Consider the following 13,241-nt stretch of genomic DNA (forward strand, 5'->3'; position numbering starts at 1 on the left):
TAATGTGTTAGCTTCTTGCAGAAATTTTAAAAGCTAAGATAGGAGATGCATTTCCTTTTTCGTTGTTAAGATACATGCCTTTAAATAAGAAATATTTATAGTCAAGCTAGTTGTAAAAGTATTTCAGAAAATGAAATGCTCTATTTGGAAATGTATTATTATTTTGTTATTTTTCTTTTGATTATCCATCATAAAACTAAATTACTTTAGAAAGCATTTTACATATGCTATCAGCACGGTTACAATACTCCGCGAGTATGCAGATTGCCGCGGTGCTGGTAAAGAGCTGATTAATACGGCTATATACTGTACAGTAATTTATGAAAACTGAACAATATGGAATTATATTATTTGGCTATTAACTAATGAAATGTCGTTATTCATGTCTACTGAATGATAATGCAATATATACAAAAGTATTCACTCGAAAGATGTATTTCAATTTACTTTTCGAATCACATCTGGTGGGGCAACTACTAGAAGCCATCTTGGGAAATGAATGTTCAAGTCATAAAGAGTGGCCACAGACAGCAATCACAGGTCTACACAGAGCCCTCTACTGATATTTTGGTTTTTGACAATGTGCATGTAAAGTGCACTTTATTGAAATGTTGGAGTATAATTTAAAATTATATATAAATTTGAATGGAAAGCTCAATGCTCAATGAAGTGGGTGCCCCTTTCCTAAAGGATCAGGATGTTGAAGCTATTATATCATGTTGATTAAAAAAATTAAATTATTGCAATTGCATGTAGTTAGTATCAAAATGTACACATAAAGCAGGGGTTCTCAAATTTATTTGGTCGGTGGCCACAAGGCAGCCAGCCACATTTCAAGCATGCATGCTTGATGGACAGATACAACCCAGTTACTTATGTTTCCTTAAATGTTAGCATTGGTCAGTGGCCATTTCATACACTCTTAGATAGTGAGAACCAATCAGAGCAAGCGTTAGAAAAATGCAAACCATGCATTGATTGTGTATGCACGGGCTTGCACTCCACATACAACTTGCAGTGCTTGCTGATGCGTTCATTTTTTACGGGTTGGTGAATTTATATTTGCTATTATTTTATAACACTTAAGTGACAATTTTGTTATAAAAAAGCAAAAAAATTTTTTTTCTTGTGTATGAAATAGGTTAATAAATGTGTATTACTTCTTACTCAAGAAATTGTACAATATAATGCACTTTTGTACTGAGATGTTGGTGTGTCTAATGCACTCCCCTCTTCGGGGCTTGTACATTATACATAAGACGCATCAACATCTCATATCAGTATGTGTGCATTATTTTGTACAAGTTCACTCCCAACAAGTGATATGCATTTATTAATCATAAAATATTGGTGGTTGGCAGGCCGGATTTGTCCTGTGGGTAGCCTCTTGAGACAACCCCTGACATAAGTTTTTGAAGGATACGAAAACATCAAACAAAAAGAGTATTGTATTTCATAAGAACTCTTACATCTTCAGAGATGAGAAATTTATTTATTTCAAAATGTTACAAATGAATGACATTTGAATAATCAAATTTATACAATAGAAAGAAACAGAGCAAGCAATAATTTATCACAATAAGTTTAGAACTTGACATTAAGATTCAATGTATTTATATATATAATTTGGAATGTCCCATATGTACACCTCGGTAACACATTAAATTGTGTTACATGTGAGGTGGTGTCATGAATTTGCTACCATACATGTCTCATTTTCTCTTTTGGGTGACACCTTGTTTGATAAACCAAAGGCTTTAGTGTAAGAAGGCCTCATCTCCAGTGGCGGCACCAGGGGGGGGCAAAGTGAATTTCTGGGGGGCAAAATCTACAAATTTTCCATAAAATTGCCGTAAAAACGGAAATTTACCGCTAAAATCGCTAAAGGAGTGCCGTAAAAAACGGAAATTTACGTAATTTTGTGGGTTTTGCCTCACTGGGGGGGCAAGAAAAATATTCTGTAATAGCTGCCAGGTGTTATACCTGTACAATATTATATAGAATGCAGAAAATGTCTGTCTATAGGGCAGCTATTGCGTATAGGGCCTTCTTGCATATAAACCATCAGTAGCTTGACATGCAATTCATTTCCCAGATATATCACTAAAGGAGGAGCGTGGTAAAATAAAATATTCAGGCCATTTCAAGAATATACTTGATCAAGCCTTGTCCAAATACCCAAAACTGAATTTGAAGTATACAATTTTCTACACTTTTTATCCAAATTCTAAATTTCTACAAATTTCTACCAGTGTTATCTAGTATATTTTGATGCAACAAAATGTTCACCTCCAGATGAAGCTTGGACAATTGAAATGGCAGCCATGTTGGTGGACATGCTTTGAGTATTTCTGAATGACAAATGAATCACCTGTTCGAATCATGTCTGATTTATTGTTCTCTGACATCCATGTTGGTGGACAGTGTTTTAATAGCATAGTATTTTGATGGGTCCATTGGATATGGTAGGATCAAGTATATATGTTTGAAATAGCCTGAATATTTGGGCTATTTCAATTGGGGTCACCTGAATGGATGACTCCATTTGAAATGATTGGCTGCTTACATGGTTAGCTGATAGTTGCAAGGCCTCTGATTGGCTACTTACATGGTCAGCTGATATTAAAGGGGCACCTCATGATCCACAGCCTCATCCTCCCCATTTATTGATTTTTTTTGTACCATCAGAAACCTACGATTAACTAATGTTTGTGTGCATAAACTTTCTTGCAAATTTGGTTGCTTGACAAAGAAACTTATTTTTGTGCCTGTCAACAGTCAGAAATTATAGCCCAGTTGTCTACAGGGTCCTATAAGACATGCAGCTATGCATAAACTTCTTGCAAATTCTATGTCCGAATCAACTGAAATTTTGGAAATAAGCTTTTTTCGTAGATATCTATTGAGCCACACCCTAAAAAGAGGATTTATAGAATCATGTTGTGCTCCTTTAAGCCATCCCTAATTGACCAATTATGTTGAAGGCATTTGCATACTAATTGTGAAAAGATGATTGTTCCAATTTTAAGTATGCCTTGAAACATTTGGTCCAAATTGTGCTTAGCTTTATTATGACTACATTTGTGACGTGTCGTGTCAAAAGGAGACACTTTTGGGCAGGATCGTAAATGGAGAAATAGTCAAAAATCTACCGGGTGGTAATTTTTTTCACAATTTGGGTTTGTTGTGAATTTGTGATGTTATTAATGTTAAAAATATTGTCTGATAGTTTCAGACCGGAATATAACTGGCATCTTGTATTTTTGAAACATTTTTTCAAGGTAATTCCTACTCTCAACATTGTCAATAATATTTTCAAAGGCCGATATCTCAATTTCCAATTTTTATAATACCATAACTTACGAACTCAATAGCTTCGCTTAGGAGGTCCGATTTCATTGGAGAAAACGGTGTTGTGGAGCAAAATATCTCTATATTTAAGATATGTAAGAATCTCAAAATTGATAACCTGCCCAAAAGTGTCTCCTTGTGACATGACACGTCACATTTATATTTTGTAAATACAAAAGGTACAACAGCATACAAAGTGACTAAGTAAACATACTGATGAAACTCAGATAGCTCATTAATACAGATCCTGTCTTTACCTTAAATCATCCTAGATTTGATTTTCTATTTCAAATGGTAATAACAATGAGTCAAGCAATCAAATCAGGGCATGTAATCAGATTTTTTTTTTTCCAAAAAAATTAATTCTTCCCAACAGACCTGTTCTGTAGTGATGATCACTAAGGAATATTGTAAAACACTAACTGTGATTGGCATAATGATTTTTATCCAAGGGCAGATTTGCAACATTAAGTTTTAACAGCACTAGTAAATGAGTCCAATCACTTGAAAGACAGAGAGAGCAATTTGTATTTTAAACCATTCATTGTCATCTAGAGAAGTAGTGTTGGCGGCTTCTGCTACCAGCATCAGTTCTCAAAAGCCTAATTCAAACTAATTCAATTTACGGCTAGTGCAATTACAGCAGTACACAAATCCATTGTCGATTGAACTCAATTAACGACCCCAAGAAATTCACAATTTGTAGTCTCTCCTGTTGGATTTTATTCTCTTTTTAAATGGCTAATCCAGACATAACGAACTTTTGCCAAACAGATGTACAAATTGTACTCTGTCTTTTGCCTTCAATAAACGGAGATAAGTGACATTATCAAAATGCGGCAATTGAGTTAGCGGTACGGGGATGCTGCGGGGTATTTTGAGATGTGGCCCGCGAGGGTTTAGCTTAACTAGGTGTTTTCTGAAAACATGTTCTCTGACCAAGACTTGCTTGGATTAATAGCTAACAACTTTAAGCAAGATAAGATTTTGATAGGAAAGTTTGTGTCGAAGACTAGGAGTTTTACAGACTGAATCCCAAGTTGGCATACACTCAGAGACTGGCGTAATTTCACAATTAGATTTGTTGGCCTAACTGGTCAGAGAATTCGGCAGGCTTGTCACAAGGGACTGTGGTAATTGGCTGTTTCATTCTGTTAACAGTTACTGCAGGGGATTTCTTAAAGATTTTATCAGAGGTTTTTAAAGACTGTATCATATCTCTTTGCTAAATGTGAATTTCTTATTTGAGGCCATTTTAGATCTTTGTCATTCACACACCACATATATCAGCAATAAAATATTGGACAGTTTGTAATTCAATTTGGACAATAAAGCTTATTACTATATTCACCGTTTTATACATGACAGTACTTTTGAAATTAGGAAATTCAATTTCAATAATGATAAAGTAATTACATTAATTGCACATTTATAATTATGTTTGTACAAAATTATGAACTTTGTGTGTTGTCATGGAAACCAAACAAATGTTAATCATATGAACATAGATAGACCTTTAATTGACATGGCTGTGTAGGTTGGTTCATATGTGCCTTTAACTTTAATTTACCTTTTTTGATATTTTTGATTCCAGCGTTTCCGGCCTGTCCATCCAATCATTATTAAATAATCGTATTAATCAGGGCAGATCCATGATTTTAAAATGATCAAATAATTGTGGGAAAGGATTTCTGTGATTTTCCGTTTTCCACTATAAAGTACCGAAAAGCAAAAACAAACATGTTTTAAAAGTGTACTTTGTCTTACATGTACCTTTTTACTATAGTCTCCCCTCAACATCGCCATTAAAATCATCAATGGTTGATTACTGCTAAATAATCACTTTTCTTTTTTTTGTTTTGCAAATCAACACAAAAGTTACACATTTTACAAACTTTTTCACTATTTTGTGGCATTTTAAAATTTCCATGAGCAAACCCAGAATTCCGTGAATTTTTCTGTTTTTCCGTATCACAGAGAAATCGTGGCTTTACATTACACATATGGCAAATGTGGCAATTATTAAGTGCCAGAAGACCTTATTTGCATAATTTGCCCATAAAGTTGTACAATGTGCTTTGCAGGGGTCTTCATGAGGTACTGGGTGTTTAGAGCCAGAAAGCCCCATATGTTTTGCTGATATCTCAAAATGACAAACTTGCAGATAGGGCCTTCTGGCACTCAACTCTTGTTGTGTTAACTTAATCTTATTTATGTGTCACCATGGTTACAACTCTTTGTATTTGTCTTGACATTATGTCACTTCTCAAACTACAAACTATCAAAATATTGAAAAAGAAGGCCCCTTGCTTTCAGCAAAATCATCTTAATATTCTGCCAAAATTAAAAAAGAAGGGGAAATATCTTCCCATACATTTGCATACATGTGCAGGTGCAGTTAACAAACATTTTGCAATGACCAGGGTCTATGAGGTGTACACAGATCTAGGGTCAAATGTTATTATGTGAATATAGTGGTATGATGGGGTTAGAATTGAAGGGAATGAGCAATATGCGAGATCAAGAGTAGTTTGCACAGTATACAGATGCAGACTAATAGAGGTTATCCGTGTTCTAGAAGCTGCATATCCTATCAGCGACTGCTCTACCTTGTTTAGGACTTTCAAAAGAAGTACCTGCATGTGCAACCATCAGTTTCAAAATAGCCCGCCAAAGTCATGCCCGCCAAAGTCGAGGTTGTGCACTGAATTGGTTTGAATTAGGAATACTATGGGAACCAGCGCCTTTTGTCAGAAGTCACACATGAGTAAAGTGGATAACCTCTATTGGGAAGAGACAGGAAATAGTTCCCTTCTTTGAATATCAAAAGATCAACTATAATTTGTTATTTTCATTCTATAAATATGGAATTGAAGGGCAAAATCAACCCGGTTATTTGTCAATTGAGATTACAAATCAATTATATTAATTATACTCTAGTAGAATTATGTTGTAGCGCAATTTCAGAATTTTTTATAAATGCCCTTGGTGATGGTTCCTTACAATAATTATATTCCATAAAATGTACAAATTACTATCAAATATATACATAAAATACCAATTATTTGTACAAGAGTTTATTTTTACACTTTCGATGCTGCCGCAACAGATGGTCCACTATAAACTATTGCACCTGCAGCCCGTGCTACAGCTTCATTATATTCTTGAGCCCGGAGTCGTAAGGCAGCTAGGCTGAGAGAACGCTTCTCTTGGTGTCTCACAGTGGGCAGATGGAGAGGGGCAATTGTTGTAAGGGGTGGTGGCGGTGACAAAAGTTCAGGAGAAGGTAAACTCACATAGCTGAATGAACTGTAGGCACCTGTAAGAAGAAATTGTGAAGGGAAAAATAGAAAATAATAATGTTAAGTGATTTATCTTCTCTACTTGAATTTCTTATTCATCTCCTTTTCCCCATATTTCTCCATATCATTCCCTCACTCTCACCTCAAACTTCCCCTTCTCCTTTTCTTTTTCCCTCATTTTGTCTCTTGTCTCTCTTGAATCTGTCTTGAAAAGGCCCTAAACTCCCACCCCTTCCACACACACACACCCCACCCCACCCCCACCCACTTATACATTCCAATGTTTCAGGGCAGAGTTCTTTAACCTCAATATGTTTGTACATTCATCAGGTGACCTTTTATGTGTTGGGTACAAAAACTCGTACTCTACAACTTGAGGTCAGATTTTGAGCAATGATACGTGAATGGAGGTTACTGGACTGACAATGAGGCTAGTTTGACCACGTGTCTTCTCACTGGCTCTTGCTGTTTTTCTTTGCTCTCTGCTTTGCTGCTGTCTTTAGGCATAGGCACCCAATGATACATGGGTGGGGTTATACTTCATATATTATTTTATTTAAGAGTTTTGGTAGTAAAAGGCTTACCTTTCCTTGCTGCATATGAGATGAGTTGAGATGCATAGGGTGTGGTCAAAGGTGATCCTAACCCGACTAGTGATGCTGCTCCTCCTGGTGATCCTAACCCAACTAGTGATGCTGCTCCTCCTGGATATCTATGGTATCAAATAATAGATCAAATGTATCATTCAGTTATGTGTTATTAATATCTCACAGGCTAATGTTGAAAAAGAATACAGATATCTTCTGTCATAGTACTCGCAGAAGAATTTGTCACGAGAAAGGTATTTATATATATTTGTTTTGGAACGGGTTGCAGTCCAGACCTTTAACTGTTGTGACCAGTAAGTATAAGAGTATACCAATGTTTCATTGATTTTGCACCAAATATGAACATGTCTGTCAAATTTTTAAGCATTCTTAAAACATTCTGGAGTATTCACACTTGCTTATTCTTACAGATTTAGCATAAAAAGTATGGAGCAATATTGATGAGTTTGTTGTCAAAAACTCTGGGTTGTAAGACCACTCCATTCAGACTTTGAATTATATATTGTCAACTGCAAGTGTTGTAGGCTCATAATATTTTTTGGGAAACACAAGCCTTAGAAAGATGTCAACAAAAGTGGTTCAAAATGACATTCTCTGATCGTCACTACAGATTTTTGACTAAAACATCTAAATTACAAGTGCAATTAAGATGCACTTACAAATATTTCATAGAATTTAAGGTTCTTCTTGGGAATTCAGTGTGATCACTGCAAAATATCTGTCTCCCCATTTTGAACAAGATTGAGTAACATGCATGCTTTGTATCAAAATAATTCATTTTTCTTCTTACCTCTCCAGACCTGGGTATGCAGCAGCCAAAAGTGGTGATGGTCCTAAGAGAGGCCCTCCTGGGGTAGGAAACCTAAACGTCCTAGGAGAGTGAGGGCTAGGTGGCCCCACCATCACCACCGATGAACCTCCATCTTGGGCTGTGTTAGTCTCTTCTCCAGTCGTTGTTGATGTCGTTTCAGCATCTACTGATTGTGGCCTGTCATTTAGTTCTGAGGAGGAGTCTGTTTCATGTTTTGTTTCTTCATTAGAACTGTTCTCTTCCCCACCGCTTTGCCCGCTGCTACCTCCTCCGTGTTCAGTTTTCATGCGTTCTGATTTACGCCATTTTGCCCTGCGGTTTTGAAACCAAACCTGAAAAAATAGATCAGAAAACGTATTTTTTTTGTCTTGTAGACATAAATCCATTTGGCACACTATTTGAAAAAGGAATCCTACCAATGATCTGAAGTATATACTAGACCTATACTATGACACCGCTGTAAATACGGGTTTTTTTTCTCTCTCTGTTTTTTTTTTCATCGCACAAAACGGGTAATTTTTAGTCTTGTTGTCAAATTGTGTAAATTTTGTTTTTAAACCAGATGTTTTGTTACTTTCTGGAAGAAAGAATCCGTAATGACTTGACTTCTATATCAAAATTTAAAAGAAACAAAAACGAAACTAAATATTTTGATGTGTCTGCACGGTAAACGATGATGACGATATGATTTCACTTGCATCCTCATTACGCATTCATAGTAATTGGTCCGTCGCCTTAATTCAATTTCCTCGCAACGAGAAAAGGTGTTTCTTCATAAACAACACGGTTAATCTTATTACTTTCCTCTAGAAGCTCAATCTTATCCCAATTACTGCCCTTCTAATCAAATTACTAATCCACTTCGCTAATGTAATTACCATATAATTTTATACCATGGACCGACTGATGGATGCACCAGCGTTGTTACATCTGTGTCTTTTGTAACATAAGCCGTGTGCAGTCACTTTGAACTTATGCGCTTCTTTACACTAAAAACACACTTGACTTTGAACTATGCCCACAACAATAGGGATGATGATAGAGCAATGAAAGTGTCTGATATCATTTTTTATCCTGACCATATTTCAATCATATCTCTGACATTAATGACCCATTACCGCGGGCCGTATTCACACCCTTACACGCATCTGCACATAATCTAATTGAGACGAAACAGATTGAGCCCAGATATAATGGCTATGAAAATGGCTAGCGGCGCCATGCGCGTCCATGCGTTGCGGCAAGCGAGTGACGCACTGGCCGCCGCTCACACTCGTGCTTCAGTTTACACACTACCCTTCAAATAGTTACAAACTTTACTTGTAATGTAATCAATCATCCATTGTAAAGTACTCAATTAACAATTATTATTTTTTTTGTTTCAAAAATACAATGCTGCTGGCAATAGCTAGTAATAAAGTTATATAGCGCAAAGCTCTATTAAAATTTAATTAGAAAAACAGAAACTATCGGGTCTATATTTATCTTATAATTACTAAACCTCTTTCGCCTATATCTTTTAATTACTATATATTCATCAAGCAACTATTAAAGGTCATCTCACTTTTGTGTTGCACATTGACAAATTGGGTCTTTTTTTATTGTAATAGAACAAGTAGGGGTCTTTTTGACTACATTGTTAAGACGATGGAAGTAAAAGATGTTTTCAAAAAGTCAAACTGAAAAAGTGTATATTAGAATTCAGTTTGCTATAATACTTGTGTCTCGCTCGATGAGTAAAATAAAATATTCTGGCATGCAGGAGTGAGCTAGCCTGGCATAGCATAGCTAGTCCATCGTGTAAATATTATTGCTGTCGTCTGTCCTCCGTAGTAACAATGGCTCATGAGATCTTAATCGAATTGACTCATTTGCTTTATCGTGTTATCCAACAGAAAAAACTCAATTATTCTATTACACTGCCCGCACCTGTGACAGAAATTGGGCCGGGCAAACCGCGGGGGACTCTGTCGACGGACGCGCTCGCTTGCTAGGTTAGCTTGCTTGGGTCGCACTAGCTAGTTCAATAATATTGCTCACTACTATTACATTGGATAATCTTTCGTTCATTCGATTTTACAGCCCGCCCAACATACTATTCATGATGTAACCATTGCATTCAGGTTGGAAAATGACATACAAAGAATTGGAAATTGCACATATAAAGAACTGGAAATTACAGAACTATAATGTATCTATCATATTGTTTGTTGAAGCCCTGTGTTGAAATTGCCACCATTCTAGCAAGTGCTTCAGTAATCTTTCAATTTATTGCAGTCGCAGGTTGTTCAAAGTTCATCCCAAATCTCTTTTTGTCCAATCAATATCATCTTACAAATTTATTTCATTTAGCCTATATAAATTTGTAAGTCTACCGTGACCTTAATTGTCGGCTTAGGGTTACGCTCAAGAAGAGTGATTTGTATTCCAGATAAGGCGGCAATTTGAAATCACTTTGGTGTCTTACTTTGTATCTAACTCATATATGTTTGATCAAAGATTCAGCGAATGGGAAGAGTGGTTTCACAAGCACTTAGCTGGTATTTATTAGACAGAAACCCAAAAGTGTAACCAACACAAAAGTCATGAAATGCAACCTATCTTACCAGGTAACCAAAATGGACTAACGTATACTTAAACGAAGAAAACGTATGTTGTGGCTCAGTATGTTTGAATTTGATAAATGTAATTACGCTAAATGTATTATAGGTATTAATGTATCCAAATAAGTCTACACGGTAAGCTACAAATCAGATTTTCTCATTTAGTTTTCTGATGATTTGTTGAAGGCCATTACTTTAAACTTTACTTTAAAAGGTTCGTAAAAATAATATTATGCACATATGCACTTCAGACTTGCAGAAGATGTGAACCTACCTGTACGCGTGCTTCTGTTAAGTTAATACGCATAGCTAAATCTTCTCGGGTAAACACATCCGGATAATGGGTTTTTGCAAATGCCGTTTCTAATTCTTCAAGCTGTAGAAGTAAATAGAATATATATAATAAATTGTATGTTTGTGCGAGAGAGCGAATGAGAGAGAGAGAAGTAGGGAGATACAGACACACACACCCCGACAGACAGAGACACGACAGACAGAGACACGACAGACAGAGACAGACATACAATACAGACAGACCCCGGGAGGATAGCAGAAAGAGAACGACATGGCGATATTCCAGAAACACACATTATACATACATGTATAGATAGCATTAGGACGTTTATTATGCATAGTGTAGGTCAGTGTTCTGCAATTGTGATCTATTATTTTCAATTATGCTGGTACCGTAGACTTTCCTGATCCCGGTGCACCGCGTATACGGTATGTGTGGGTTTGTGGTTGGATGGTTTTGTATTTGCCTGCATGCACGGTTCCTCTTGTCCGTTTTCTTTCTTCTTTTTAATTTTTTTTTTTTTTTTTTTGGGGGGGTCATTCTTTTTCTTTATCATTCATTTGGAATTTATCATTTCAAATTTAAAGTTTTACTATAGAGACTCTACTTGAAAAGTATACGATGTAGTTATGGTGGGGTGCGTTTTTTTAATGTCTATGGTTTGCACGAGCAGGGTCGGGGTGGGTGGGAGATGTCGATCTGCTTACCTGTTGCATAGTAAACGTGGTTCTATTCCGTCTTTGTTTTCTTCGAACAAAGCTTTCATCTAAGTCACCGCTGTATTGTAAATCGGTGTCTGTAAGATAAGAAATAAAAAGAATATTTATTTATTGACAATTGTCCGGTAAGAAATGAGTTTAAGGTTGCTATTTATAGTAGATATTGCTTACCATCTATGCGTTTTTGCCTTACGGTGCACGAACTCACAAAGTCCTATCTGTCTATGCTAGATAGAAAGACTGATAATTTATGTCAAAAAATGGCTTGGGATACCCAAAAACGGTTCCAACATAGCGCTGGTCCATATGAACGAGGGGCTTGATATCCCCAGGGTATCTGATATTTACTATACATCGCACTGCCTAGCGTATAGCAGAACCCGATGTCTGGGTGACTCCACAACCAACAAAGCTCTTGATCTGAAACTGCAAAGAGAAGCTATTTGGAAAAAAAAATCTTCCACCGTCGCCTTATGTGATCAGATCCATCAAAGATCTACTGATGGCGATCAGCTCCACCTTTGGAAAATAACAAAACCCAAGATCAAAAGTACTCTGAAAGAGGACACCAGTATTTACTGGAAGTCGGTTGTGGAACCACTCGTGACTCAGGGGATACAGCTAAACTTTTAAACGAATGTAATACAAATCTTACTTGGAAATCTATTATGTACAGTCTTCCGGAGAGCGTGCTAAAATTTGCTATCAATGCTGCCATTGACAGCCTTCCCACCTTCACAAATCTCTATAAATGGGGAAACGACTGAACGGGAACTGCCCCTCTGTGCATGTAAGGGTACCCTTCTTCATATCTTGAACAACTGCAACCATATGCTTGATCGGTACCTCTGGCGTCATAACAACATCATCCGCATCATAATTACCGCTCTGGAGAACAGCCAACTTTTTCTCAATAAACGTGTTCTCATCACGGCGGACATTGAAGGGTACCTTACTGCAGGGGGGACGGTTCCCCCTGACGTCATACCCACAGTTCAAAAACCCGATATTGTGTTAACGTTTCCGGAGGAGAAAAAAATCATTCTGTTAGAACTCACCGTGCCTTTTGAAACGAACATTGATAAGTCTCACAAGCTTAAGGTTGACAGATATGCTTCTCTGGTAGGCGACATTACTGACACTGGCTACAATTGCAGTTACATTCCATTCGAGGTTGGTTCAAGAGGTCTAATTACAAAATCGAACAAGACTCGTCTTAACCGCCTCCTGCATGTAGCCAAGTCGCACATTAAATACAAAGATCTGAGGAATGACATCTCCAAAATGGCTCTCACGTCTTCTTTTTCCATCTTTCAGGCAAGACATGAAAAAGAGTGGAATGTCAATATCCTCAGATAGCCTACCAGGGTGGCGTATCTGTCGCCTGATGATCAATGTCATTAATTAAATTTTTTATAATATTTATTTTTTTTTTTATTTTTTTTAGGTGTTTTAAAGATTGTGTATGTGTAATTTGTATTTCGTTCACGCCATGCCTGGTGGTCAGTAAAGGCCCCAGTTGTCTTGGATGTCTGTTGGTTTCTTTATTCTT

At 36.7% G+C, this 13,241-nt stretch overlaps 1 protein-coding gene across 1 annotated transcript in view; it reads right to left on the bottom strand.

Annotated features, from left to right (window-relative positions):
- Window positions 1-5,703: 5,703 nt before the first annotated feature.
- LOC140158484 (uncharacterized) overlaps window positions 5,704-13,241 on the bottom strand; it is a 37,411-nt gene continuing 29,873 nt past the window's right edge. Inside the window, exons 3-7 of the mRNA XM_072181580.1 lie at window positions 11,678-11,766; window positions 10,950-11,051; window positions 8,052-8,404; window positions 7,238-7,365; window positions 5,704-6,670 (exon numbers count right to left, since the gene is read on the bottom strand). Of these exons, the coding sequence (XP_072037681.1) occupies window positions 6,435-6,670; window positions 7,238-7,365; window positions 8,052-8,404; window positions 10,950-11,051; window positions 11,678-11,766 (908 nt within the window). The 3' untranslated portion in view covers window positions 5,704-6,434. The remainder of the gene's footprint in view (window positions 6,671-7,237; window positions 7,366-8,051; window positions 8,405-10,949; window positions 11,052-11,677; window positions 11,767-13,241) is intronic.

The sequence above is a fragment of the Amphiura filiformis genome, chromosome 8 (assembly GCF_039555335.1).
Source record: "Amphiura filiformis chromosome 8, Afil_fr2py, whole genome shotgun sequence".
NCBI classification, from domain to species: domain Eukaryota; kingdom Metazoa; phylum Echinodermata; class Ophiuroidea; order Amphilepidida; family Amphiuridae; genus Amphiura; species Amphiura filiformis.